A 24,462-nucleotide genomic window follows, 5' to 3' on the forward strand; every position below is an offset into this window, starting at 1 on the left:
TTGCCTTAGGGAGAGGGACAGCGGAGTAGTTGTCTCAAAGCGACAATGCTCAGATCTGCTTTTCATGCTGCTCCGTGCAGCTCCTTCTTGTTCTTATCCTGCTAAACAAAGTATAGTCAATTCCACTAGTTCTTTTTTTTTTATAATCGTAGGTATGTCCATGGTTGAACACATAGGAGTAGATGCATGGACACTGGAGCATTTGGGACCACGGCTCTGCCCTCTTGCTCTTGTTTTCGCTCTTTCCACTTTCTCAACTTTCAAGTTTGAACAAAAGATGCAGCTCTAGGTACCACGCGAGTAGCCATGTACTGCGTACTGTAGCTGTGTAGCAGTTAGCAGATGAAATAGTTTTACAAATCCGAACAGTACGAGGCATTTGACCGGGTTTACTGCACATGGTGGGCTATACTTGTTTGTGTTTGCGCGTTGATCCACGGCTCAGCTCGCTTTGGTACTCGGTCGTGCGATTCATTTCAGTAGTGGCGAATCAAACAGATGATCGAGATCGTCTTTTGTATGCCCAAAGGAAAAGGTGCACGTACAGAGCTACACGTACAGTGATTTCTGCAACAAGTGGCATAAACCGAGAAGAATGGCGCAAGTCATGCCTGTCAGTCAGGGGATGTTCCTGGCCCTGGCCGTGGTCGGTCCGTTGGCCAGACCTCAATATAGATGTGTACTGTACTGTATACAACATTGGGGGTGACAAGCCTGCAGCTGGTAGGTGCGCTCTGAAAGTGTCTCAGACTCTCAGCTCTGGACTCCATCTCGGCTTGGAATATTGTTACGGCCAGCTACGCGAGCACGTGCATGCATGCACGCACCTGTAAGCAGGAGCTCACAAGGGAAAGCGCGTCATCTCTAGCTACGTACGTGCATGTGCATGCGCTTCGATCGATGGCCGGCGAACAATACAATGTGGCTTTGGCGCGCCCGGTGGCCGTGGCGCCGTCGAGGCATATTCGATCCTGCCCGTGACCGCTACTGCGTGCCAATGGACACAACAAGCTAGGCAGCGCAAGAATGGAGCACATGCCCGCGTCAGATCACGGGCGGCCCTATCACCGCGCCATATAAGGCATCGGCCACGCCGATCAAATCACAGCACCACACACACCAAGCCGCCCAGATCCTACCTGCGCGTACGCACCTAGCTCTAGCTCGATCCGAGACGATGGCCGGGAGCAAGGTGACGATGACCAGCGCGGTGGCCGTGGCGCTGCTGCTGGCCATGGCGATGGCGGCCGCGTCGGTGTCGGGCACGGTGTGCGGCGTGGACCTGGGCAGCATGAAGGACGCGTGCGGGTCCTACTGCGCGAGAGGCAGCAGGGAGGCCCGGCCGAGCGGCCAGTGCTGCGGCGTGCTGAGGAAAGCCAACCTCCAATGCCTGTGCAAGCTGAAGCGCAGCTACGGGAGCTTCGGCAGCATCGACCACTGGTGGAAAAAAGGCCTTTGGTCGCGGTTCGCAACTGTCATTAGTCGCAGTTGCGCAACCGCGATCAAATAAGCGCGACTAAAGCCCCCCACGTTTAGTCGCGGCTGCTTAAGAACCGCGACTAACGGCCCGTCCACGTGGGCGCCAGGCGGCCGTCGGGGCGGAGGACCTTTAGTCGCGGTTCTTCTGGCCAACCGCGACTAAAGGCCGCCACAGGTTTAGGGTTTTAGCCCCCCCCCTAAACCTGTTTTCTGTTTAATTTGTATTGTTTTATTTCTTTTGTGCTTTATTTTAATTTTGAAGGAGTTTCATATATTCTACGGTACTACATACATGCATATGAATGTACAATTTCAAATAAATTTGAAATTAGAACCAAAAAGAATTCAAGAGGAATATACAATATATATTCAATATCATCGGATGACCATATACAATTTTGAACAAGTTTCCATACATGATTTAATGCATATAAAGTTCTACGTCCTCGTAATAGTGTTCTCCTTTAGGATGGAGGACTTCCCTGCTGAACCATCCAGCTAGTTCCTCTTGAAGTGGTCGGAAGCGAGCTTCTGGACTAAGCATCCACCGGAGGTTATTCCTCTGAGCATTGGTATCACTCGGAACCCGCTCAGAGGTGTATCTCCGGATCATCTCACAGACATAGTATCCACATAGATTGGTCTCCGGTGGCTGAATATCCCCAGCATTCTTAGCCTTTAACATTTTGAATTCTAGCTCTTTTTTGAATTCACCGACCTTTGTATCTACGAACCGTCTCCAAACCCTACGAGGCAAAGAAAATTAAATGAACAAGAGAGTTATTAATTAGTTACTTGATATTAGGAAATGAACGAAATAGGCCGATCGATATAGAGCGCAAATGAATGAAAATAATTACTTCTGCAGCATTCTTCTCATGCCGCCCCAAAGCTTTGGATCCATATTCACAGAGTCGTGGACGAGACATTCTGAGGTGTTAACTTTAATTACTAGCAGAATCTAGTGGAACCTGCGGACACGATGCATGCACAGTACGTCATGCATAACTCATCGATTAGCCGGCCACATACCATGCATGGAGTAAACAAAAGAGAATGTGCTCAAGACAGAAACACTCACTCAAAATGGTAAGGAAATAGAATATCACTTTTGAGTTCCTGCTTTGTAAGAAACTGCCACAGGTCTGCCTCCACGTCGGCGGGGTGACGCTCCAACACATGTCCATTAACGATGTGTGGGTCAATGAACCCAACATCATGGATGTTCCTTACTCTGCATTCCTTAATCTTCATTCTGCATGTATAATAGCGGACACAACAATATAGTTAGGACATATATATAGTGCAGGCAATATGAACGAGATGGGGTAGAAATTAATAAATCACTTACAGAACGTAGCAACTGATGATAGATTTATCGAGCTCGCGCAGATTGAAAAGCTGGAACAATTCACTCAGTTCAATTTGTACATAGTAATGTTTGAAGTGATGCTCATGTCTAACTTCCGCATAAATATATTCTTTGGCGTTTTTATTTTTTATGTAACCCTTGTACCATTTCAGCAGACCTTTCATTTGTGGAGGTAGATCCTTTTCCTGCGCAGGCTCGACGAGAGGCCCATTCTTGACATATGTAATTACTACCTCCTTCACTGGCGCCTCATCAAGGCCTAACAGTTCACGAAGAGTAATACCTAAGTTGGCCGCTTGTTCTCTGGCACTCGTTACAGTCAATCCCTGTGCTGCCGCAGCTTGTATGATCTCGGGGGCATCCGGACAGAAGGCTTCCACTATAAGCGGGGCAATCGATTGTTTACTTTGTTCCCCGAGCTGGGCAACTTGTTTCCCGCTTTTTTTACTTTCGGCCTTCTCCCGCTCTTTGTTCTCCTTGAACATGAGTGCCTGCCTGCGAAGTTCACGTGCATAGTCGTTAGGCAGATTCTTCGCGGCTTGGGACGGTGTGCTCAAAAATGACTTAGCCCACTTCTTTTGCTCATCAGAAAATACTGGCTTGGGCTCGGGCTCTCTTTTCTTCTTGCAGTCCGCCTTCCATTTCTCCAAATCAGCAGCCGCGGCCGCGTCGACTTCCTCGGCACTACGTTCCCAAGGCCTTGTGGGGAGAGGCTTCAGTGATGGCTCCGGTACCTTTGTGGTCTTAGGTACATAAGGGTCCGGGTTAATAATCCAGGACTGCTTCTGCTTCTTTGCCGGAGGTGGATTGGGGGGCGGCGTCTGATCACCCGCCGGACGAGGACTGGGGGGCGGCGGCTGATCACCCGCCGGACGTTGTGGACTGGGGGGCGGCGTCGGCTGACGTGACGGAGGTGTAGGTGAACCGCCACCACCACCACCACCACCACCGCCACCGCCACCACCACCACCGTAGGGGGGTGGACTTGTTGTCCTTGGCGCCTCGCTTGGAAACTTGATAAACTTCTTTTGCCATAGAATGAAATGGCGCTTGACATCTCCAAGTCTTTTCTCCCCTTCAGGTGTAGCAATGTCAATCTCCAGGTCCTCAAACCCTTGGACTATGTCCTCCACCGTGACACGAGCATAGCCATCTTGAATGGGGTTGTTGTGGTGGAGTGCTCCAGGTAAACATGGTAACGCACTGCCGATGGCTACCTTCATGGACATGTTCCCGATAGGATAATACAGATGACATTCTTTCATCTCCTTTATATCGTCCACGGGGTAGCGAGGAGGCTCCGGTGAAGTAATTTCGACCACCAGAGGCTCCGGTGCAGTAATTTCGACCACCAGAGGCTCCGGTGCAGTAATTTCGATCGTCGGTGCATCTGCACCAGCCGGTGGGGCCTCCGTGGAAGCCACGCTGCTTCTCCGCTGCTGGCTTCCGAGATCCGCTGGATGATCTTCATGCTGCACCCGAGCTGCATCTCTTTCGGCTACTAGTACACTCATGGTTTTCTTCATCACATCCATTTCCGATGCCAACCGCGCCACAACATCTGCTTCCCGATCCATCTTTCTCTTACGGCTTCTGTAACCGTACGGGTCATCGTTCTGGGGGAACCCTATTTTCCACGGAATGTGCCCCATGCCTCGTACACGTCCTCCGTGTTCAGGATTCCCGAGGGCTTTTGTCAGCGCGTCGTTCTCTCTGTTGAACTTGATCTTCCCCTGTTGAGCATCCCTCATTGCGTTAATAAGGGCTTGGGTGGGTTTAATTAATTTGCCCCGGTAAACACACTCCCCTGTCTCCGGGTTCAGCGTTCCCCCATGCCCGTACCACCAGCTTTTGGCCCTTGGGTCCCATCCCTCCGTACCTGGACGGATTCCTCGCGCCCTCAGCTCGTTCTCCATCTTCTCCAACCTAGGCACCCAAATGCGATACCCTCCTGGCCCCATAACATGATTGTACTCCTTCTTAGCCGCATTTTCCTTATTTTTTTCGATATTTGAATGAACTGCTCCGATTTCTTTTGCTTCACAAATTCTGGCCAATCATGTTTCAGTTTCTCATATTGTCCTTTGAAATCCGGAGTCTTGTTCTGCTTGACAAAGTCATGGGCTAGATTTTGCTTGAATTTCCGGAATGCGTCGGCCATCTTATGAAGAGCGAACTGTTTGACTAGCCTCCTCCTCTCCTTGTTTTCCTCAATCTTGTTACCCTCCTCATCGAATTTGTTGTATTCCGGAGGTAGAACGAAATGTTCCATAAGCTTCTTGAAGCAATCTTTTTTTGTTCTCTTATCGACAAAAGTGAAACCATCAATTCGTGCCTTCTTTGGCTCATTCCACTCCTGGACGGTGATCGAGACGTTGTCTCTAACAATGGCTCCGCATTGGCTGACAAACTTGGTGGCGTTCTTGCGGGGCTCCAGCGGCCTGCCGGTTGCACTGTCGACAACCTCGATGGTGCATGTTTCTCCTTGTTTCATCGTCTTGGTTGCGCCACGCTTTGACGACGTACTCGATTGTTTCGATGATCCGGCCGAGGGCTAAAATAAGAAAGAGTCGCGCGCGTTAGTACACACATATTTATTCAAATCAGTTAGTTTGTATCACCAGAGGCTCAATGTATATATATACCTCGGCGCCGGAGGTGGTTGCTACTTCCATTTGAAGATCGTCGTTTATCGACGTTTGTTCGGCATCATCTTGCTGACGGCGCCCTTCATCTTCACCGTCAAGGTTCAGATAAGAAGAGATATCATCTTCTTCTTCTCCGGTCGGCACATATAGAATATCGCCGTTTATGATGCCGAACATATGTGCTTCACCGTCCGGATCATAGTTGTCCATAATCGGGTCAGCTCTATCGTCCGCCATTATGTCAGTCCTGAAAACATGTAGTAAAAACAAATTAATTAAGTGAAGAAGGGGGGCGGTGGCGGTGGCGGTGGCGAAAGGGCGGTGGCAAAAGGAGGGGGCGAGGAAGGGGTGGGAGAGGGTGTCGCGGTAGAGCGCGAGACGGGGCGGCAGACGACGGCGTCACGGAGAGGGGAGGCGAGGACAACACATTTATAACCCTCGCCGTCCCCTCTCGATCCCTAAAAAAACACCGCGCGCATCGCCGCCCCCCTCGCCGCCCCTCTCCGTATATACGTTTTTTTTGTTAATTATCAAATTTTACGTGTTTTTTTGTTAATTATCAAGTTTTAAGTTATTTATCGTTTTTGTTAAACTAAGATATTTACCGTTTTTGTTAATTATCAAATTTTACCCTTTTTTTGTTAATTAACTAGTTAAAAAATTCTCTCTCTCTCTCTCTCTGCTCTCTCTCTCTCTCTCTCTCTGCTCTCTGCTCTCTCTCTCTCTGCTCTCTCTCTCTCTCTCTCGATCATCGCTCTTTCTCTCTGCTCTCTGCTCTCTCTCTCTCTCTGCTCTCTCTCTGCTCTCTCTCTCTCTCTCTCGATCAACGCCAGCGTTGAGGGCGGCGAGGCCGGCCGCCGGCGTTGAGGGCAGCGAGGCGGCGCGGTGGGCGAGGGAGGCCGGCGGGCGGCGTACTAGGGCGAAAGGGGGCGGCGGGCGCCGTACGTGGGCGAGAGGGGGCGGCGGGCGACGGCGGGCGGCGTCGAGGGCGCGGGCGACGGCGGGCGGCGTCGAGGGCGAGGTCGACGGCGGGCGGCGTCGAGGGCGAGGGCGGCAGGCCTTCGGCGCGGCAGAGAACGAGCGGAGAAATGGAGGCGACGGGTCGGGCGGTTGTATTTATAGCCCCCCCCCCTTTAGTCGCGGTTGGGGAGGCGACCCGCGACTAAAGGGCCTTTAGTCGCGGTTGGGGAGGCGACCCGCGACTAAAGGGAAACCTTTAGTCGCGGTCGGGGAGGCGACCCGCGACTAAAGGTAACCTTTAGTCGCGGTTGGGGAGGCGACCCGCGACTAAAGGACTTTTTTGGCGGGTTTTTCGTTCCCGCGCGCAACCACCTTTAGTCGCGGTTGGGCAGGCCAACCGCGACTAAAGGTATTTTCCAAATACTTTTTCTTTTTCAAAATCTTAAAAATACAAATAATATATCAAAAAATTCAGAAAAATAAAACTAATTCAATTCAAAATTCTAAAAATACAAATAATATATCAAAAAATTAAGAAAAATAAAACTAATTCAATTCAATATGTTAAAAATACAAATAATATATCAAAAAATTAAGAAAAATAGAACTAATTCAATTCAATATGTTAAAAATACAAATAATATATCAAAAAATTCAGAAAAAAAACTAATTCAATTCAAAATGTTAAAAATACAAATAATATATCAAAAAATTCAGAAAAATAAAACTAATTCAATTCAAAATTCTAAAAATACAAATAATATATCAAAAAATTCAGAAAAATAAAACTAATTCAATTCAAAATTCTAAAAATACAAATAATATATCAAAAAATTAAGAAAAATAAAACTAATTCAATTCAAAATGTTAAAAATACAAATAATATATCAAAAAATTCAGAAAAATAAAACTAATTCAATTCAAAATGTTAAAAATACAAATAATATATCAAAAAATTCAGAAAAATAAAACTAATTCAATTCAAAATAATATACCAGAGGCCGGTCGTCGGCTATGGTGGTACGGCCGGACTCTGCAGAGCGTCATGGACTACATCACTCCAAATTTCATGTATCATTCGAAAATGGACACCAAACACATCACGGGTAATATAATTCACATGATCCATTCAACAAAGTTTGGTACAATAAATTATTACACATCATTTCTTCCCTTGTGTCCCTGCTTGCTTACGATTGTGCCGTATCCATGGAGCATCCTCATCATTTAACTTAATGCTTGGGTCGGTGTTCACTTTGAAGGGCGGAATTTCAGCAAACATATTATAATCTTCTGACATGTCTGTCTTGTCCTCCACTCCCACGATGTTTCTTTTCCCTGAAAGAACAATGTGGCGCTTTGGATCATCGCATGATGTACTGATCGTTTTCTTATCTTTCCGTTTCCTCGGTTTGCTACTCATGTCCTTCACATAGAAAACCTGAGCGACATCTTTCGCTAGGACGAATGGTTCGTCAAGGTAACCAAGATTGTTGAAATCCACCATTGTCATTCCGTATTGCTGGTCCACCTTTACCCCACCTCCTGTTAGCTTGAACCATTTGCACCGGAACAAAGGGACCTTAAAGGAGGGTCCATAGTCAAGTTCCCATATCTCCTCTATGTAACCATAATATGTGACCTTTTGCCCATTCTCGGTTGCTGCATCAAAGCGGACACCACTGTTTTGGTTGGTGCTCTTTTTATCTTGGGCGATCGTGTAAAATGTATTCCCATTTATCTCGTACCCTTGGAAAGTCGTTATAGTCGAAGATGGTGTCTTGGCCAACATGTACAGCTGATCTACAACATCATTGTCATTCATTAAATGTTTTCTCAACCAACTGCCGAAAGTCTCCATGTGGGCCTTCCTAATCCAGGATTCAGGCTTCCCCGGGTTGTCCGAGCGTAAAATATTCTTGTGTTTCTCAAAGTACGGAGCCACCAAGCTGGAATTGGTCAGTACAGTGTGGTGTGCTTCAGTCAGAGAATGGCCGTCCATACATATCGTTGATTTCCTTCCGATCGTGCCTTTTCCACTTAGTCTCCCCTCGTGCCGCGATCGAGGAAGACCAATCGGCTTAAGGTCAGGAACAAAGTCAACACAAAACTCAATTACCTCCTCATTTCCATAGCCCTTGGCGATGCTTCCTTCTGGCCTAGCACGGTTACGAACATATTTCTTTAATACTCCCATGAACCTCTCGAAGGGGAACATATTGTGTAGAAATACAGGACCGAGAACGAAAATCTCTTCGACTAGGTGAACCAGGAGGTGCGTCATAATATTGAAGAAGGATGGCGGGAACACCAACTCGAAACTGACAAGACATTGGATCACATCGTTCTGTAACCGTGGTAGAACTTCTGGATTGATTACCTTCTGAGAGATTGCATTGAGGAATGCACATAGCTTCACAATGGCTACTCGAACATTTTCCGGCAGGAGCCCCCTCAAAGCAATCGGAAGCAATTGCGTCATAATCACGTGGCAGTCGTGAGACTTCAGGTTTTGGAACTTTTTCTCCGCCATGTTTATTATTCCCTTTATATTGGACGAGAATCCAGACGGGACCTTCATACTGCTCAGGCATTCAAAAAAGATGACCTTCTCTTCTTTGGTCAGAGCGTAGCTGGCACGACCTTGAAACCATTCCGGATGCCGGTCATCAGGGTCTTTCAAACGTTGCTGGTCCTGCCGTGCTTCCTTTGTATCATTTGTCTTCCCATACACGCCCAAGAAGCTTAGGAGGTTCACGCAAATATTCTTCGTAACGTGCATCACGTCGATTGCAGAGCGGACATCTAGGACTTTCCAATATTCTAGCTCCCAGAATATAGATTTCTTCTTCCACATGGCTGCGTGCCCGTCAGCTCCCTTCGGAACTGATTGTCCGCCAGGACCCTTTCCAAAGATGACTTTCAAATCCTTGACCATATCAAATACCTCAGCACCAGTGCGTTCCGCAGGCTTCGGCCGGTGATCTGCCTTGCCGTTGTAATGCTTGCCTTTCTTTCTTACTGGATGAATTTTCGGAAGAAATCGACGATGCCCAAGGTACACGTTCTTCTTACAATTTGGCAAATGTACACTTTCAGTCTCATGTAAGCAGTGCGTGCATGCATTGTATCCCTTATTTGACAGTCCCGAAAGGTTACTAAGAGCAGGCCAATCGTTGATGGTTACGAAAAGCAACGCTCGTAGGTCAAATTCCTCTTGTTTGTGCTCATCCCACACACGGACACCACCCCACAGCTGTAAAAGTTCATCAACTAATGGCCTTAGGTACACATCGATGTCGTTGCCGGGTTGCTTCGGACCTTGGATGAGCACTGGCATCATAATGAACTTCCGCTTCATGCACAACCAAGGAGGAAGGTTGTAGATGCATAGAGTCACGGGCCAGGTGCTATGGCTGGAGCTCTGCTCGCCAAAAGGATTCATGCCATCCGTACTTAGAGCAAATCTTATGTTCCTTGCGTCAGCTGCAAAATCTTTGAACCATCTGTCGATCTTTCTCCATTGCGTTCCATCTGCGGTGTGTCTCAACTCCCCGTCCGACTTACGGTCCTCTTTGTGCCATCGCAACAACTTGGCATGCTCTTTGTTCCTGAACAGACGTTTCAACCGTGGTATTATAGGAGCATACCACATCACCTTGGCGGGAACCCTCTTCCTGGGTTTCTGGCCCTCAACATCGTCACCAGGGTCATCGCCTCTGATCTTATAACGCAATGCAGTGCATACCGGGCATTCATTCAAATTCTCGTATTCACCGCGGTAGAGGATGCAGTCGTTGATGCATGCATGTATCTTCAGAACCTCTAAACCTAGAGGGCAGACAACCTTCTTTGCTTCGTACGTACTGGCGGGCAACTCGTTATCCTTTGGAAACATATTCTTCAACATTTTCAGCAAGTTTTCAAATGCCGAGTCAGCTACACCTGCCTCTGCCTTCCATTTCAGCAAATCCAGTGTGCAGCCCAGCTTTTTCAGACCATCATCGCATCCGGGGTACAGCGCCTTTCTGTGATCCTCTAACATGCGATCCAAATTCTCCCTCTCCTTTTCAGTTTCGCAGCGTCTCCGTGCATCAGCAATGGTCCGACCAAGATCATCAACGGGATCATCACGTGCCTCTTCTTCACCTTCCCCTTCACCTTCAGCATCCTCCATGAAAGTATCACCGAAATGAGCAAGATAGCTTTCATCGATGAAATCATCCCCTTCTTCATCTTCTTCCATTATAACCCCTCTTTCTCCATGCTTGGTCCAACAATTATAGCTTGGCATGAAACCGTGCCGAAGCAGATGCATGTGAACATCTCTTGAGGAAGAGTAACCCTTCTGATTCTTACAGATAACACATGGACAGATAACAAAACCCCCCTGCTTGTTCGCATTAGCCACTACGAGGAAATCTTTCAAACCCGTAGTGAACTCGCCGGAGAGTCGGTTACCGTACATCCATTGCCGATTCATCTGCATTATTATAATATAAAATATATAATTAACCATCATGCATTTGTTAAACTAACTAGCTACAAACAATATAAATTAAACAATGAACTGCACACATGCATATTTTATCAATGACACATCAAAGGTTCATCAAGTTGCTAACCGCGATCGAGGAGTGTGGCTCCAACACTTCATGTCATGTTTGTTTCATGCTCTTGGGGCATTTCATCAAACACCTTATGTGCATAAGAGGAACCAAAAGCAAACCTACACCCACTTGTGAAGAGAATGGCTCCAAATGGCTAAGTGTTGGCTGCTGGATGGGTATATATAGGGGAGGGGCTTTAGTTGCGGTTGGCCTGGCAAACCGTGACTAAAGGTGCCCGAAGGCCTTTAGTCGCGGTTGTCCTGGCCAACCGCGACTAAAGACCCTCACGTGCGCCAGCTGGCCACCGAGCGCCCTGGGCCCAGGCCTTTGGTCGCGGTTCACCTCCAGAACCGCGACTAAAGGTCCCATTAGTCGCGGTTCCTACAGCTTCGCGACTTATGGGGCTGGACGGAAGCCTGTTTTTCCACCAGTGGACGCCGGCCGCGCCATGCAGATCCCCGGCAAGTGCGGCATCGGCGGCGTGCCCAGCTGGTGCTAGATCCATCTTCGCACCGGCCGGCGATCCATCCTTCCACAGGCGCACGCATGCATGCATTTGGGCGGGCGGTCGATCGGTCATGTGTGACGATACTTCCTTTATAATTTGGGGTTTTCGATTTAGATTGAGTTTCCGTACGTCCGTGTGCTTTCGTACGTGTATCCTCTTGTGAGTTAGTCCTTTATTTTGCACTGTAATTCTGTACCGGTACCGTACGTGTGTGATGCAGAATCACATACGTATATGCTTCCTGTGCATCGTTATGGATCAAATAATATGATCAATTATTATCACATCAGCTGCATTTTCTCTTGGCAAACAGAAAGCCCTCAAAGTGGGCTAAAATTTACGGCATTATTTAGCAACCTAAACAGTGTGCGGAAACTAGTTTCCCCATGGTAAAAGAGATGACTTCAAAAGCCATTTTGGAATTACATGTAGAGGCTTTGCTGCATAAGAAAGTGCAACTAGAGGATGATCTACACAAGAAAGGCCTTTTTGCTAGAGTATGAGCGATAAGATTCTTAAGCCTAGGAATGTGCTTGATCCTGCATGGACGGAGACTTAGAAGTGAGGTTGACGAAATCTGCTAGAGCATGCCTGTGATCACCCAATGCCCTGGGTGCTCAAGTATATTCTTGGCTTCAGCGGTTTCCACCAATGTCCTGCAATCAGAGAAGGAGACTGCATTCCAGTTCAAAGCCTTGACAACTGTTGCTGCAATAAGTAATCCCAGAGCTTCTGCCGGTAAAACTGAATGTATATTTGTGGATGCCGCTTGTATGAATACAGAATGGCTATTTAGCTCATTCTCTAAGAGAAGCTTCATCAGCTGCCACACCAAGATTGGATGCCACATCAACATCTGCTACGCCATCTATTCCCGGCCGTGTTGCCACTATCTCCACTTTTCGTACCTCCTCCCGCCACCAGCACTGAGCAAGAGGTCGAGGCCACCGCCACACTATCCCCCCACCCCTCCCCGCGAGCACGCCTGGTGCGCGCAAGTTGATCGGCGAATGGGCCAATTTTTTTTCATTCTTTCAATAACAATGTAAAAATATATTTGAAATGAGATATTGTAAATGAAAAAGGAGATGAGAACCAGTGAAAGAGAAAAAAAATAGGAGTTGAGTTTAGGGAATCAACTAATTCACATGCTCATGATACTTAAACAAAAAATGTGCATGCTGAATTTTGAATAAATAAATTTTGAAAGTTAAGTAAGGATGAAAACAAACAGAACTAAGTGTTGCCGCATTTGTCTTCATTATTTGTAAAGTGAAAACGAATATAAAAACCCCTAAATGAATACGAAAATACATACTACGAGAAAAAATACGGTGCACACGGGATGCAAAACCGGATGTGATGTTTGCACACGTGGACGCAAAACCGGATGTGATGTTTGCCAAACCAAAAGACCTCTTGAGCCATTTAGCTAATTAGCAAACTATTTCAATTGATATGGCTAAAAGACCCCTTTGGTCGGTGGCACGAGCAATGCTACACACACAAACAGGTTATTACGGGATTTACGAAGGTGCATAGATGGGACGGCTTGATTGGATAAAAATTCAGCAATTTGCGTCTATTGAATGTGGGGACTATTTGTGTCACATGAGAGGCCTCACTCGCTATAATAAATAAACCAATTTAGAGCATCTCTAGCAGACCTATCCTAAAAGTGCTAAAGCTTTTCCCTATCTATGAAAGTCAGATCTTTTAAGAGATTAAACTTTTTCTCGGCTAGCAGATCCCCTAAACTTAATTCCCCCAACCAACTCGGTCCACATGGAAGCCTGCATCATCTTCCTCCTTTTTCTTTCTTCCACGTGGCCAGCGGCTATTCCTCGGCACTAGATGATGTCCATGATCTAGCTAGGGCCTAAGATTGATGATCCATGGGCCACGCTTTGGGCACTTTTTTGAGGATTCGCACATCGTACACATGTGACGAAGGGTGTGAAATCGGTCCTCCATGGGCCACGGTTTGGGCACTTTTTTATCTGAATGGGTGCTTCTCATTTTTCATTTTCTACTAGTGGCGCGATGGTGTGGTCCGAAACGCAGCGAATCATTGGAATCGGCTATTGCTGGTTGATACCCATGGTTCTCTATCCTCTATAGGTGATCGTCCGCCGCAGTGCAGCTTTGCTCGTGGCCGAGTACGATGTGGAGGAGTGCCGCCGGGCCGGGGATTCTTGGGATAAGCATGGTTGTGGCCGGGGACGGTGAGAAATACAATTTTATTTTAAAGAAACAAGTCCGCTGGTATCTCATTGGAGACAGCGGGGGCGAGGAGGTGCCATGGGTGGCGGGGCGGGCCGGGGATAGCCGACGCCCAACGGTGAGGTGCACAATGGTGGCGGTGGCCATGGGCAGCACGACGGTCTTCGTAGTATTAGGAAGAATGGCCTCCTCTAGACTAAATTTAGTAAATTTATTATAAGTGGGAGAAACTTTTGAGGACATAAGGGCATCTCCTAGGCTGGCCCGCAAATATCCTCAGCATGTCCGTTTTTACATCTGGGCGTGGTCCGCGAACATGATGCGGGAGGGAGTCATCCAATGATCATCATAAAGTATGCGGTTGGGAGGAGAAAAGGTAGGCAGGGACCATGCATATGTGGTAGGATATTTGTGGTTTAGTGTCCGATTGAAAGAAGAGAGAAAGGAGAGGGGGACCATGCATTTGCGGTTGGGAAGAGAGAGAGAAGAGAGGGACCATGTATATGATTGGTCAAGTGGATGTCCGGACTACGCAAATCCCCCCCCCCCAGTTTTTTTAGAAAAGGAGGAAGACCCCCGACCTCTACATCTGGACGATGCATGCAGTCACTTTATTAATTCATAAAAGACCTTACAAAGAAATACAGCAGTAACTCTAAAGTCACCGTCTAGGCAACATCTGTAGCTATTCCTATCCAGTTGATGAAGGGATGCTAATAGTCCGGGCCTAACACCATAGACCTCGTAGCCAAGCCTAACATCTAAGACTTGAGGCCCCAACCAAGCCACTTGCCGGGTATGGGGCACACACCGGTCTGGTGCGCTCTCAGAGGCCGCCGCCTCCAACTGCCATCACTCCATCTTTAGAGTTGTACTGACGCACCATCCTTGCTCGGTCAAGTTGTCGTCGATGCCACCACGGTGCCCAACATCACCACCTCCCTACGTGCGAACTGCTGAGCACGTCGCGGTCGCCGCCGATACACCTCAGCACCATGCCGCCAAGTACCATCAGCCGACACAGCTTGAAGTCTCTGAAAGATCTGTCGTGCGTAGCACCTACCGTCAGGCATGACAAAGCGTAGCACCAGTCGGCCAGGCATGACTTGACATCTCCACCGAAGGTCCGTGCAAGACGAAGCCGCTCCACCTCCTACCTCTAACTTCCGCGCTGCTCCACAAATGATGCTCCCAAGAGAGAAACGACACTGTAGTGCCACTATTGTCTGATCTGGAAAACCAGATCCTAGGGTTTCCCCGAGTAGCATGAGTGGGTCGATAGTAGTTACAGGACAATGCCTTCATCAAGGTAACGGCGCAGAACGCCGCCATCATCCGCCCTCGGTTTTCACTGGCAACTATGTCTCCCCGACTCGTTGCCGAGACTAGATTACAGATCTCGAGATCTGATCACCCAGCCTCAGGCCGACCACCTCTGACGTAGGAGATGTCCACCACCGTCATAATCCTCGTGATGCGATGCAGAGCCGGAGTGCTTCAGCGAACCGTCGCCAAATCCGATAAGATGCAGCAGTTTGAGGACGTAACGGCAGCCGCCCACCTAGACCCGAAGGTCCTAGATCGAGCCCGGGACGCGCCCCGGTCGCCGCTGCCGCCATCTCCTACTAATTCCGCCGGCTGCAGCCAAGCCCCCCGTCCTCCACTGCCCGCCATCCTCGTTGCAAGGAGATCCAAGTCAGGCTGCCGCCACCTCAGATCTCGGGACGCTAGAGGAGGTCCGCCGCCGCCACACCACAGGGCCTTCGCCCAGCGACGTTGCCGCCGGCGGCGGAAGGAGGGAGATGTGTGGGGAGTCGAGGGGAGGTTGGGTGGTGGCCGCCCAGTGCGGCCCGACGGCGGCCGTACGGGGTCGGGAGTGTATCGGATGTTCGTACACGTTTGTCTCTTGGATATCGAAATCCATACGTTCGGACTGCTAAGCGGACATACAAAGGTCCTTCTTGAATGATAAAAATGATCCAAACATTGTGGTCCGTAGGTGAACATGTGAGCGTCCACCTTGAAGATGCACCAAGACGAATTCCTGAAAATGATTTTCTTTGGTTCAAATATAGCTGAGGGATCTGTTAGATGTGATCTTATACCAGCCTAATAGACAATCCCAGATGACTCTCGTCCGACGAATGCGTAACAAATGCAAGATTACTAGTAACTAGCAAAAGACCCATGCATTGCAACGGGAGAAAAATATATATCATAATCTCTAATGTAATTATGTAACACTTTTTAATTCAATTTTTGCAAACATCAAAAATAAAGTTACATTGAGTATTTCTTTTTGGACTATGGAATTTGGACGTATCATAGCAATGTCTGTCATGACCCATTTTAGCTCTTCGATGGAAGAATCTTTCAATCATTTTTATTTTTGATGTTTAGAAAAAACATGAATATATATTTAATTTGAGAAGGTGTTTTATCTAATTTTTGAGAATATTTTTTAAATGGAATCATTTTTGTGGTGACTAACATTTTTTTGGAATATTATGTTTCATTTGTAATAGCTTTTGTGAGAGCATCAAACTATGATGCATCCTAAACATAATTTTAAAAATGATTAACATGCAAGATAACGGCATATTTAAAATCTACATATATACATACATACATATATATATATATATATATATATATATATATATATATATATATATATATATATCATAATCTCCAATGTAATTATGTAACATTTTTTAATTCAATTTTTGCAAACATCAAAAATAAAGTTACATTGAGTATTTCTTTTTGGACTATGGAATTTGGACGTACCATAGCAATGTCTGTCATGACCCATTTCAGCTCTCCGATGAAAGAATCTTTCAATCATTTTTATTTTTGATGTTTAGAAAAACATGAATATATATTTAATTTGAGAAGGTGTTTTATCTAATTTTTGAGAATATTTTTAAAATGGAATAATTTTTGTGGTGACTAACATTTTTTTTGGAATATTATGTTTCATTTGTAATAGCTTTTGTGAGAGCATCAAACTATGATGCATCCTAAACATAATTTTAAAAATGATTAACATGCAAGATAATAGCATATTTAAAATCTACATATATATATCATAATCTCCAATGTAATTATGTAACACTTTTTAATTCAATTTTTGCAAACATCAAAAATAAAGTTACATTGAGTATTTCTTTTTGGACTATGGAATTTGGACGTATCATAGCAATGTCTGTCATGACCCATTTCAGCTCTTCGATGGAAGAATCTTTCAATCATTTTTATTTTTGATGTTTAGAAAAACATGAATATATATTTAATTTGAGAAGGTGTTTTATCTAATTTTTGAGAATATTTTTTAAATGAAATCATTTTTGTGGTGACTAACATTTTTGGGGAATATTATGTTTCATTTGTAATAGCTTTTGTGAGAGCATCAAACTATGATGCATCCTAAACATAATTTTAAAAATGATTAACATGCAAGACAACAGCATATTTAAAATCTACATATTTTTCTGAGAAATTTTCATATATAACATGTTGGATTTGAAGTTAGAATTTGACAAATATCAATATTTTTTAAATATATGAATTTGAAAAAAGAAATTAAGCAAAGAGAAAAAAGCAGGTTGGGTCGAGCAGCGATGCAAGTCACAAGCTGCAGCCAGCACGCTAGGCACGTATTCTTGCAAAATGTGAGAGTGTTGCGCTATATGAACCAAATGCAAGGTGGATGCGGCCGGAAAATTTATTTCTCACTTACCGGTGGCATAGCGGGTAATTGGTGCGAACATCGGAGGCAATTTTCCTGACGGACGACCAGAAGCACTATTTGCTTTCTTATATATATATATATATATATATATATATATATATATATATATATATATATATATATATATATATATATATATATATACATATATATATAGCGCTATTCGTCATCCTGGTTGAGGAATAGTTATTCTTCACCCCCTTTATTTTACCATCAATCCACCGTAATTTTACGTTCCGTAAGTTTTTTCTTATTTTCGATGTAAAAAAAGACCGTAAGAAAATATATAATCACCGTAAAAAATATTTTATGTTATGTAAAATTACAAACGTAAAAACATAGTCTAAAATACACATAAACTACAAATTTTCTTGTCTTATGATCTATATTTTTATTTTTTTATGTCAAATTTTACGTAGTGAATCAATAGGAATGTAACTATTTGAATTCTAAACATAATTTAATTATGAAATGATCGTAAGATTACCTCGAGTGAAGAAATTCTTATTCTGCACCCTGGATGATGAATAGTAACACTATATATATATAGTGTTACTATTCATCATCCAGGGTGCAGAATAAGTTATTTTCACTCGAGGTAATCTTACGGTCGCTTCCAAAATAAATTACATTTAGAATATGAATAGTTACATGCATTTTGATTTAATATGTAAAATTTGATATAAAAAACAAAAATATAGGTTATAAGACCAAAAAAATCACATTTTATATATGTTTTATACTATGCTTTTACATTCGTAATTTTACGTAACATAAAATATTTTTTACAGTGAGTACATGTTTTCTTACATTCTTTTTTTATATATGAAATAAAACAAAATTTATAAAACGTAAAAATACAGTGCATTGATGTTAAAATAAAGAGAAGGTGAAGAATAATTATTCCTCACTTAGGATGACGAATAGCGCGACCCTATTCGTCCTCGAAGAAGCTTTACCGGTTGTTTTGTTCGTGAGCGCTGGGGCCAAACTGGGTCAGTGGGGCACGGTCACGGACCGACGATCCTGCGACTGGGAGTGCTCCTATTTACCGTTTTTTTCTTTTTGAGCGGGTTCTATTTACCGCTTAAGGAGCCAAGATCCCTCTGTAGTGCGCACTGGCCGCGGCTCATTTTTCATTTTATAAGGGGAGGCTGCGGTCCATTTAATCTCGCTAGATTGCTCGTCAAATCACGGGAGCAACTAGTTAACGAGCGCTCCTTCGGGAGCCTCGCAACGATCAGCGTCACTTGGCGCGCTCTCAGTCATTCGTCACGTGTCGCGCTCTGAACGCTTCATTCGGGTTTTTTTATTTTTTCGCACGCGTTTTCGGCTTTTTAAACGGTTTTTTTTCGGGTTTTTTCGACGTTTTGGTTTCCCCATGGTCTTTCTTAGCTTTTCAATCAAAAATATTTTTTGCGCGAAAAAACGTTTTTTTTTATTTTCCTTTCGCGAAAGTCACGGTTTTTCTTTCGCGAGAGGCACGGTTGTGCTTTAGCGAGAGTCGCGGACGTGCCTTTCGGAAACGAACAAAAACGCCTTTTCTGTTTTTTTTTCTTTCACGAGAGTCACGGTTTTGCTTCCGCGAGAGTCACGGCCATGCCTCTCGGAAAACGGAAAAACAAAACACATTTTCTATTTTTTTTTCTTTCGTGAGAGTCACGGTTTTGCTTCCGCGAGAGGCACGGTTGTGCTTTCGCGAAAGTCACGACCGTGCCTCTAGGAAAGAGAAAAACAAAACGCGTTTTTATTTTCTTTTTCTTTCGTGAGAGTCAAGGGTTTTGCTTCCGCGAGAGGCACGGTTGTGCTTTCGCGAAAGTCACGGCTGTGCCTCTAGAAAAGGGAAAAAAATATCCGTTTTCTGTTTTTTTTTCTTTCGTGAGAGTCATAGTTTTGCTTTCGCGAGAGGCACGGTTGTGCCTTCGCGAGAGTCACGGTCGTGCCTCTCGGAAACGAAAAAAACGTGTTTTTTGTTTTTTTTCCTTCCACGAGAGTCACGGTTTTTGCTTTCACGAGAGGCACAGTTGTGATTTCGCGAGAGGCACGGGCGTGCCTCTTTCGGAAAGGGAAAAAACCGTGCTTTCGGTTCGGTTTTTCCGCCCGATTTTTTTCGTCCGGTTTTTTCATCAAAAAAAAAAGTTCGTCAAAACCTATCAACATAGGATCTAGTTTTGAAGAACTCGACACGAGGAATCCAATGGTGAAAACGGTTCGAGATTTGGACGCACGATTTAAGAGATAAAACATTTTGAATAAACGGATCTATGAAAAAAGGGAAAACTTTCAGGTTGCGACAAATGGTGCACTGACCTGGAAAAGCGAAGTGTTCTTTGCAACTAATACTCCTTAATTAGTGATTTCGTCAAATCACTCACTGCGTGGCTATATGTCTCGCTGCGAGAGCGTCTCCTCGCCCTTCGGAGAGCGCAAAGTGGGATGGTACAGTAAGGTTCGTTCGTTAGGTTACCATCTGTCCTTAGTTACGTTTGTCTTTTCTTTCCTATTTTCCTTTTATTTTGTATATATTAGTGTTCACATTCTGAAATCTTCTATATACATTTATATCAAAAACTAATTTAGTTAAAAAAATTTAAGTGTTCATCGGAAATTCAAAAAATGGGCATGCCGTCCAAAACAATGTTTGTGCAACTTTTAAAAAATGTCTATAGCATTAAGAAAATGTTTATGAAATTAACAAACCGTTCACATGTTTCAAAAAAATTATAAGATCTTAAAAAATGCTTATAAAACGTAAATAAATATTCGTGAAATTTAAAAAAGTGTCTATCCCAGTAAAATAAATTATTAATGACATTTATAAAATAATCACATGTTTCTAAAAATGTTTCTGACATTTTAAATAAACTGAATATGAAATATATGAAAATATCACGTAATAGATATAAAAATAGTATCATTCAGAAAATGTTCGTGATATCTGAAAAAATATGTTCACGCGTTTCAAAAATATGTTAGTAAATTTTACTATTTTTTATACAATGTAAAAAAATTGCATAATTTTTTTATGAATATTTCATATCATTCAAAAAAGTTAAATATGCATTAAAAGAATGTTTAATCTATTTAAAAAATTAAAACATATATTATAAAATTAATCATCATTTATTTGATAATGCTCAAAGAAATGTTCCACGTGTATAAAAAATGTACAACATGTATTAAAAAATTAGACATGTCTTGTCTAAAAAATGAACTGGAAAATAGAAGAACAAAAACAATGGTTGATGAAACGTATAAATGGAAAACGAGGAAAACCAGAGAAAATGGTACAGAAACACAGAAAAACCCTGCATGGAACGTTCTGAGATCGGTCTAGACCGATATGTACAACCTTTCCAAAACTGATTCAATGGCGAGAGACAAGGTGGGGCGAGCCCAAATCCTATTTGGCGCACTAAGAAGAGAGCGCACCTAGCGTGTCAGAGGCGAGGCCATGGGCGGAGACAGGGAGGGGGCAGCAACTAGCTGAGGATCGCTCGTTCGCAACCCCTCCAAGGGTCATTTGGAGTGGGCTGAGAAAGCACCACTTGGCGCGTTCTGAGCGGCCGCCATTTGTTGCGCTTTGGGCGCTCTTCACGGATTATTTTTTTGCATGTGTCTTCAGCTTTTTATATTGTTTTTTTTTGTTTTTTTACTTTTCAGCTTTACACCAGTCTTTCTTTGCTTTTCAACCAATTTTTTTAAAAAAAATTGCATGAAAAGCCACGTATGTTTTTGCTTTCGTGAGAGACACAGTTGTGCCTCTCTGAAATGAAAAAGAATGCGTTTCTTTTTCTCCTTCCGCGAGAGGCACGAATTTGCTTTCGCGAGAGGCATCGGAAATGAAAAAAACATATATTTTTTCTTTCTTAAGAGGCACGGTTTTGCTTCCGGGATAAGCATGGATTTGCTTTTGTCAGGGGCATGGCCGTGACTCTTGAAAACGAAAGAATATTTTTTTCTTCCGTGAGAGGCATGATTTTTTCGAGAAAATAAAGTTCGTCAAAACCTATCAACATGGGATCTAGTTTTGAAGATTTTGACACGAGAAATTTAATGGTGAAAACGGTTCAAGATTTAGATGCACAACTTAAGAGATAAAATGTTTTAAATAAAAGATCTAGAAAAAAGAAAAAAAGAAATCTCAGGTTGTGACAAGTGGCGCATATGCGGTGCACCACTTGTCGCAACCCGGGGAGGACGGAGTGACTTTTGGAGGAAGTACTCCTTACTTAGTTTTTTTAAGGCAAAGTACGAAGTGCACACCCTCCGACCGACACGGGCGCGTTTTTTGGCCATTTTTTCTGTTTTGTTTATGTCCGTTTTTAGTTGATTTATATTTTATTTTATTTTTCTTTCTGCCTTTTCTCTCTCTAATTCCCATTACAAAAATCTGTTAAAATTCGTGCACTTTTTTCAAACTTGAAAACCTTTTCCAGATTCATGAACTTTTTTAAATTTGTGATTTTTTCCTTAAATTTATGAGGTTTTTAAAATTGAATTATTTTTTATATTTGTGAATCCTTTGTAAATTCTTGAATTTTTTTAAAAAATTGAACTTTTCTCAAATCCGCAAACTTTTTTTCAAATGCACATTCAAGTCCATGAACCTTTTCAAACTTGTGATTTTTTCCAAATCAACAAACTTTTTACATATTTGTGAACTTTTTTTTGCAAATCTATGATTTTTGTTTTCAGAATCCACATTTTTTAAAATTTACGAACATATTCAAAATCCCAAAAACTAGTGGCCAATCTTTTTCCTAAACCTACATCACAACACAGCCGAGGAAAAACCGTAAGCGTGCAAGCCGAGTTGAGCAAGCGAACGAGAAGAAGCAAAGCGAGAGCGAGCGAATCTTAATGGGCTGCGGCCCGCTCAAATTCGTGCGAGTGCGAGTTCTTGTTTTCGGCGCTATAATATGTAGTTGTAATGTACATGCCTAACAACCACAACCAATTGCATAACTAGCCCATATCTCTACTACTTATGAAAGAGCAAACATAAATTACCCTAGAGCCATACCGAACAATGTACACAGGATTACCCGAAGGGTCCTATAATTCTAGCTAAATCACATCCAACGGTGCATATCACATCAGGGGCCTCACACGTAAACTAACACCCTACATTAAATGTTCTGTCAGACCAGACTACCCGGCGCACCCAGCACCCCTTCGTCTTGAATTAGTGGGGATTACTATCCTGTAATTTTCTCGGGCCTCACAACACCTTGCCGCTCCACCTGTGTTGCCCATGGACGCAAGCATGGATAACTGTTGCCCCACGTCGCTCTTCCTTTGTTGCCCCGTGGGCACGAGCGAACAGAGCCAACCACCCGAAGCGACTGGAGCGGCGGAGGAAGGGAGACCGCGTCGGCGGCTGCCGGGGAGGAGACGGTGCGGGTGTTGCACCTCCTCATCAAGCACGAGGGGTCCTTTCCGAGGGTCGGGTCATCTCTGCCACGACACTGCCGATGTCGAACTCGCCGCGTGGCACTCTGAATGCTCCTTCCTCCGATGCGGCGGTGACCAAGTTATGCCGCCACTCGCCCCGCCTGCCCACTTGATGTCTCTAATTTTTATCACTTTTAGTAGAGGGGTTTGACTTGGTTTCTATCAGGTTTTCACCATTTCTCGATTATTACTAACACAAATCCTTCGAGCGAGAAGGAAACTCGGTTTTCCTTTGATTGGCAAGAAAATATACTTTTGGAAGGCAACCAATCAAGATTACACCAAATCAAGCAGCCTCCAAGTTGGTAAAATATGCACCATCACCACTAGAGGAGAAGGCGACCACTGGTATGTGGGCAAGCACTCGTACCAGGCATCGATGCCCCCCCCTCATCTGTAGGAACAAACTTCGTAAAGGGACATTGATGACCCACAAGTATAGGATCAATCGTACTGCTTTCGATAAGTAAGAGTGTCGAACCCAACGATGAGCAGAAGGGATTAACAAGTAGTTTTCAGTAAGGGTTCACTGCAAGTGATGTAAGATAGTTTTGATATATGGTTTGACAACAAGATAATTTATAACAAGAGTAAATAGGTTCAACAAGTGGCCCAATCCTCATGAGCGCTAAGGACAAACCGGAGGTGTTTCTTATAGTAGCTAAAATGCTCTTGAGGACACACACGGTAATCTCGCTAAGTTACTTTCATCATGATTCATTAAGTTATCGTTCATTGATTCAATAGGTGTTGTGTGGGTGGATAGGAGCTAAGATATTGTCTTAACTTGAACAAATACCTACTTATGATTATACTCTCATGCAAACATATGCAACTACAAAGATAAATAATTAAGATACATCTAACCATAGCATTAAACAGATTGATCCAAAACAGCCCCTCACGAAACAACTCATAAACCGGGGTTTGGGTTTCTACCACTCCCGCAGCTCGTCATCTACAAACTATTTTCACAACACATTCCCCTAGGCCAAAAGATGGTGAAGTGTCATATAGTCAACGTTCACATAACACCACTAGAGGAAGAACAACACATTATTTCATACCACGGTGATTACCTGCATTGTTGAGGTTCCACGAGGTTCATCTGGACGAGAAACGGGGAAGTGGTTCGGACAAGGGGAAACAAGATGCACCACTTGCGCGACAAGTCCCTCCAAGCTTCCTCGGCACGGGCTCTACACATCCGCACCCGCACATTCCTTCCCCATCTTGTTCATTATCGTATGTATAGGGGGTGCCCAACCGAGATCCAACAGTTCACACGGCTCCAAAACAGTCATAAAACGATGCCATTTGGCTCTCCACCCTCTTTGTCCGAGAGAAGTGCTCATGTTGCCATAAGGCCTCGTTGAAGTCTCCACACACCATCCATTATTATGAAGAAACAACCCACAATTTTGTGAGGTGACCCCACATACGATACCACG

General features: G+C 44.2%; 1 protein-coding gene across 1 annotated transcript; it reads left to right on the top strand.

Moving 5' to 3' along the window:
* Positions 1-1,119: 1,119 nt before the first annotated feature.
* Positions 1,120-11,866, top strand: LOC123058998 (putative lipid-transfer protein DIR1). The gene is made up of 2 exons (XM_044481665.1): positions 1,120-1,435; positions 11,506-11,866. The coding sequence occupies exons 1-2, from the start codon at positions 1,178-1,180 to the stop codon at positions 11,566-11,568; spliced, it is 321 nt and encodes a 106-aa protein (XP_044337600.1). The 5' UTR covers positions 1,120-1,177; the 3' UTR covers positions 11,569-11,866.
* The last annotated feature ends 12,596 nt before the right edge of the window (positions 11,867-24,462 follow it).

Source organism: Triticum aestivum, chromosome 3A (genome assembly GCF_018294505.1).
Source record: "Triticum aestivum cultivar Chinese Spring chromosome 3A, IWGSC CS RefSeq v2.1, whole genome shotgun sequence".
Taxonomy (NCBI): Eukaryota; Viridiplantae; Streptophyta; class Magnoliopsida; order Poales; family Poaceae; genus Triticum; species Triticum aestivum.